Source organism: Centruroides vittatus, unplaced genomic scaffold (assembly GCF_030686945.1).
Source record: "Centruroides vittatus isolate TY-2023 unplaced genomic scaffold, ASM3068694v2 contig_3301, whole genome shotgun sequence".
NCBI classification, from domain to species: domain Eukaryota; kingdom Metazoa; phylum Arthropoda; class Arachnida; order Scorpiones; family Buthidae; genus Centruroides; species Centruroides vittatus.
This window is the reverse complement of record NW_027122121.1, coordinates 16,155-21,576: the sequence shown is the minus strand read 5'-3', so window position 1 is coordinate 21,576 and position 5,422 is coordinate 16,155. Positions and strand designations below refer to the sequence as shown.

The 5,422-nt window shown below is 34.2% G+C and overlaps 1 protein-coding gene across 1 annotated transcript; it reads right to left on the bottom strand.

Annotated features, from left to right (window-relative positions):
• Positions 1-3,830: 3,830 nt before the first annotated feature.
• Positions 3,831-5,222, bottom strand: LOC136973909 (general transcription factor II-I repeat domain-containing protein 2-like). Its single transcript, XM_067268682.1, has one exon. It carries the CDS (start codon positions 5,220-5,222, stop codon positions 3,831-3,833), a length of 1,392 nt encoding a protein of 463 aa, XP_067124783.1.
• Between the last annotated feature and the right edge of the window lie 200 nt (positions 5,223-5,422).

Genomic DNA, 5,422 nt, shown 5'->3' with positions numbered 1-5,422 from the left:
CTTAAATATAAATTTTCATATTTTAACGTACTTTGAATTAATTAAAATTAATATTTTATTATAACTGCATTACGTATCTTATTACAAATTTCTATACTACATGTGAAAAAAACGATAAGATTGCTATTGTATATTCGAATATCAGTGTCGGAATGGAAGCGCTTACGAGACAGCTTCCACTGCGAGAATAACTGAATGGTGTTAAACAGCCAGAGCGCATGCGTTTTACAGAACACCAGCCTCACTCGGTTTAACTGGTGGAAGCTACACACGTGTAACACTTCCAACGATTCTATTCCTTAGCCACTGGGTAGGGAGCTATCTGACTAAGTGAATTGTTTAAGATTTAAAAAGTAAAGAGTATTCAATGCTATTTTTATGTACGTTTCTTTGCAAAGCTATATTTAATTATAATTTTCTTTTAATTATACTGTAATTATATTGACAGATTTTCAGACATAAAATCTTCAGAATTTTTACCACTTTTAGATGTTAATAATTTTAATATTATGAAAAACAAATTTTCCAAGCGTGTTTTAATTCTTTAAACAAAGTAAATTTTTGGGAAATTTTTTGATTTATCTAAATTACGTAGCGAATCGCAATATTTATATTTGTGTCCGGACTATATTGACAAGTAACTCTTAAACATAAAGCATATTATAATTAATGTCGATCCGAACAAAGACGTACTAAAAGAATTATATGATTTAATATCATTAATTTTTATGGTACCATCCACCAGTGGGTCTGTGGGGCGCTGTCGACCACGAATCAAATTCATACATTGGCCAGGAACACTCATTTGGTCGGAGGAAAAATTGTCTTCGCTAGCGTCGCTTTCGATAGAAAAAGTGTTTTCAAATACGTTGATGGAGTCGACGACTAGCGACTTTTATGATAAAGTAATTAACGACTTTGCGGAAAAAATCGCCGAATAAAGTTAGTTTATAAAAAATTAAAAAAACAAGTTTTTCTCTCATTGTTTGTATCATATCAATTTGTATTATGTATGTATTATTTGTATTTTAGAACTAAAACACATAAATTGTTTATTTTTGACATTTTCAGTATTTGTTTAAAACTTTTATGGAAATGTGAGGTTCCAGACCGGTATGACCCGTTACGAAAGACGTGAAAAAACCGTTAATTTAGAGAAAAATTTATTAGTTTAAAAAAACATAGGTAAAAGTCGTTTGTAGTCGGACACCCATTGTTTATATCAAACTGCCAGGCAGAAAGCATAAATCGCGGAAGGAAGTCGTCCTATGATCGGTGGATGATCGAATTCATCTTTGATTTTCACTTTTCTCGCGCTCCAAGTAAGAGTCTCGTTACGTTTAGTAACCAGAGACCAACCACCTGGGAAGCGTGATTGAGAGAGAATGACCAATCAAATGCACGAAAGAAAGAAGAAAGATTGATATAATCTCCGACAATCAAGGACCCCTGGCACTCGGTTAACGTTCCGAATAACCAAAACGCCGTGTGTCAACGCGCAAAAAAAAAAAAATACAATTTTTCATCTATTGTGCCAACCTGTAACCCGTGCCACTTCGGACTTAGACCGTGTTCCCGGCGCCGACACAGGAAGTCTCCCCGTGCCCTACAGACTTGTCAATGCCACTGTCCCGGGCAGGGCCAGATTTACATAAGGACATTTGGGGCCAGTGCCCAAGGCCCCCACAAAATAGGGGTCTCACAAAACTATGTTTAAACATAATTTTTTTTCCTATTACTGCGACAGCCGAGTGTGGCCTAATGGTGAGGGCCACAGGCAAAGAAAACCAAACTCGGGAAATAACCTGTGGAACATCAGAAAATTTCAGGAAAAATTTTACATAGGTATTTTTAATTAAGTTAAAATAATTAGTTTTACACAATAAAATATATGTATGTTTACCATAACCTTATTTTTAAATGAAATTTACAACTTCCTAGTTGAAATCTAGTTGAAAGTACAGTATTTTGTGTAAATTTTCTAAATCATCAAATTTGCCTACTCTTAAAGGGGGCCCCATCGAATTTGTACCCTGGGCCCCTGGATTGATAAATCCGGCCCTGTTCCCGGGGCCACCTTCGATCGACCATCGAAGAACCACATCGACGCCAAGGATGTCCAAACGGCTGATTGTCCTAAAGCAAACTATTTTGTACATAGTATATGTTTATTTTATGTTTCTTTTTTGTCGCTTCCGCCACCACGCACGTACGAATGGACTCTAGCCTCATAAAGCGAACTCTTGCCCCGCCGAGTGGCATTACAGGGTTAAAAGAGACTATGCCTTAATAAAGGGCTAGGTCTCGTACCATAGGGTAGTCTTGGAAATCTTTTAGTTGGACCACTGGGTACTTCTTTCGGGCTCCCATCCGTTCCCTTAGGTCCGACGCACTAACTTTGGCATAACTTTTTGTATATATGCAGCCTGTACTGCATTTTAGCTTTGCTCTGTCATTTAGCTCACTTAATTCATATTTTATAACAGGGATGGGCAACCTTTTTCTATGTAAGAGCCACATTTGAAACTTCCGAATTGACGCGGGCCGCACATAAGAAAAAAAATACGGGCAAATTACAAATATTTATTCATAAATTAACATAGGTATACTGTACTTAATGTGACTGCTAGAATTGATGCGAATGTAATATATCAGACTAGCTCGGGCAAAAGTAACGATAGCGAAGATTAAGATTATTACATTATAGTCACAAAAAAAGAGTGATTTCATCAACGAACTAAGTTTTTCTAAAGAAAGGTCGGATTTGAAAATCGAATGTTCTAATATTGTTCGATTTTCACGACGTGTTCTGATTATATCCTTCGATTTTCATCGAATGTTCTAAAGAAGAAAGGTCGAGAAAAACCGAACTAATCTGTTTAAATTTGAAAATCGAATGTGTTCCAACATATTACTCTTTTTATTTTTTATTTTTTTTTCCAGAGCCCCGTAAATCTTGCACGTCGCTTTGTCTTGTTCTCCATTGTTACTTAACACTTCCATTGTTACTTAACACTTTGGAACTTATATCTGGTACCCTAACTGTGCACCAAATTTCAACTTTCAACTCCTAACCGTTTTAGCGAATATTAAGATTATTACGTTATAGTCAACCTTACCCTTTTTCACAGAATGCAAGAATTGGGTCCTCCCTGTTTCCAGACTAATTACAGAATTTTTAGATAGGTCTAAAAATATGTTCGATTTCGAAAAAAACTGCATCTGCGTCTTGCACTTCGCTTTCTCTTAACACTTCCATCAACGATGGAAGTGTTAAGACTTAATCCTGTCCCTCTCCCCCGTGGGGAGGAATTTCGAAAAATCCCTTCTTAGCGTGCGTTCTCGTGACATACCCTAACTGTGTACCAAATTTCAACTTTCAACTCCTAACCGTTTGGGCTCTGCGCTGATTATTATTATTATTATTATTATTATCATCATCAACTCGTCTCAATTATATATATAGATATGTTTGGCTGAATATTTGTCATCGCTAATTTTAAATTATTTTTTAGATGAGAGTCTGTTAGCCGATTTCTTGTTTTACTTTTTACTAAATTCATTGTGGAAAAAAACTTTGATACGTAAGTTGTACAAAATAAGGACAGAATTTTTGCCGCATACTTTCTTAAGTTAAGAAATTGATTTTCTTTGATAAAAGTTTTATAAAAATTTACCAAATTTTTTTCTTTAAAAGTATCTTTCAAATCTAAATTACTTTGCAAGTCTATTAACTCCAATTGAAGTTCATTTGGTATGTTTTCTATGTTTACTGAAAAAGGTGCCGTAATTATTCGTATTTCGTTTTCTCGGCTAAGAAATTTTTCGAATCAATTTTTAAATTCTTGTTCTAGTTCTTCGACTTTCTCTGCATATTTAAAATAATTTTTAGGTTCGGTGCGTTGTAATAAAGTGGGGAAAAAGTGACAATTTTTGTTACGCAATTGCGTGCTCCATAATTTGAGCTTGGATATAAATGCTTTTATAAACGTTATAAATTCAGATATGATAAGATTTTTTCCTTGCATTTTTATATTTAATTCTGACAAATGCATTGTAATATCGACAAAAAACGCAAGACCTGTCAGCCATTCGCAGTCTGAAAGTTCTTTAACAGGTTTTCCTTTCATTTCCATAAATAATTTTATTTCTGGTAAGAGATTGTAAAATCTTTGTAAAACTGAAGATTTGCTTAACCATCTGACGTCAGTAAAATAAACAACGTCATTATTTTCAGCATCAATATCAGACAAAAATTCTTTAAACTGACGATGGTTCAATGCACGACCTCTCAGAAAGTTCACTGTGGATACTACTATATCCATAACATGTTCCATATTAATTTTCTTAGCGCATAAATTCTCCACGTGCAAAACACAATGGCAAATAAATAAATCATTTGGATTTTCGTTTTGTGCTAATTTATTCGAGAGAATACCAATTAAACCGGGTCGCTCTCCTCTGAAAGACTGGGCGCCATCAGTTGTAATTCCACTCAGTTTTAATAGTGAGAGTTCATTTTTTTCTAAGGTTTTTTCAAAAGCCCCGTACATAATTTCTCCTGTAGTATTTCCTTTTAGCCCAACTAAATCTAAAAAGTCTTCAGTAATGTTTAATTCTGAATCAACGCCTCGAATGAAAATTGCAAGTTGAACCGTATCTGTTATGTCGGTGGATTCATCCAAACAAATGAAAAAATATTCAAAGGCTTTTACTCGTTTTTTTAATGATTCGTCAACATTATCTGCCATTTCATCGATTCTTCTCGCAACTGTTCGTCGAGATAAACTAATATTAGCAAAAATCTTCTTCTGATCAGGACATATAATTTCAACTGCTTTTTCAATACATTGCTTTATAAACATTCCATCAGAATAACAATGAAGAGTTTTTGCCAATAGATTACAAATTTCATAACTGGCTTTTGTAACGGATTCAGATTGATTATTTGTTTTCATTAAGAATGCTTGCTGGGAGGTTACGGCTTTCATCAGTTTTTCCACTTTCTGTTTTTTTAAGTCTCCAGTAAACTGGTCGTATTTATTGGAATGTTTAGTGGTGTAATGCCTTTTAACGTTATATTCCTTAAAAACTGCAATACTTTCCGAACAAATTAAACAAACAAGATTTTTTTCATAATGAATGAAAAAGTAATCATATTTCCACGACTCATTATAAATTCGATTTTCATCTTCAATTTTTCTTTTTTTTCTTGTTGACATCTACACTCAAACCTGTTTTTGTGCAGTCTTTTTTTGTGCGATTTTTTTATATGCGCAATGTGTTTTGTGCAATTATTTTTGTGCAGTATACCAATTTGATTGAAATTCATATACCGCACACAAAAATCACACAAAACAAATCGCAGATATTGGTTCATCACAATGAAAGTCCATTTTATCGCGATAACTCATTACTACGG

Bases quoted from the DNA above. Each gene is read 5' to 3' on its own strand.
- LOC136973909 (XM_067268682.1), bottom strand. From the start codon at position 5,222: ATGTCAACAAGAAAAAAAAGAAAAATTGAAGATGAAAATCGAATTTAT.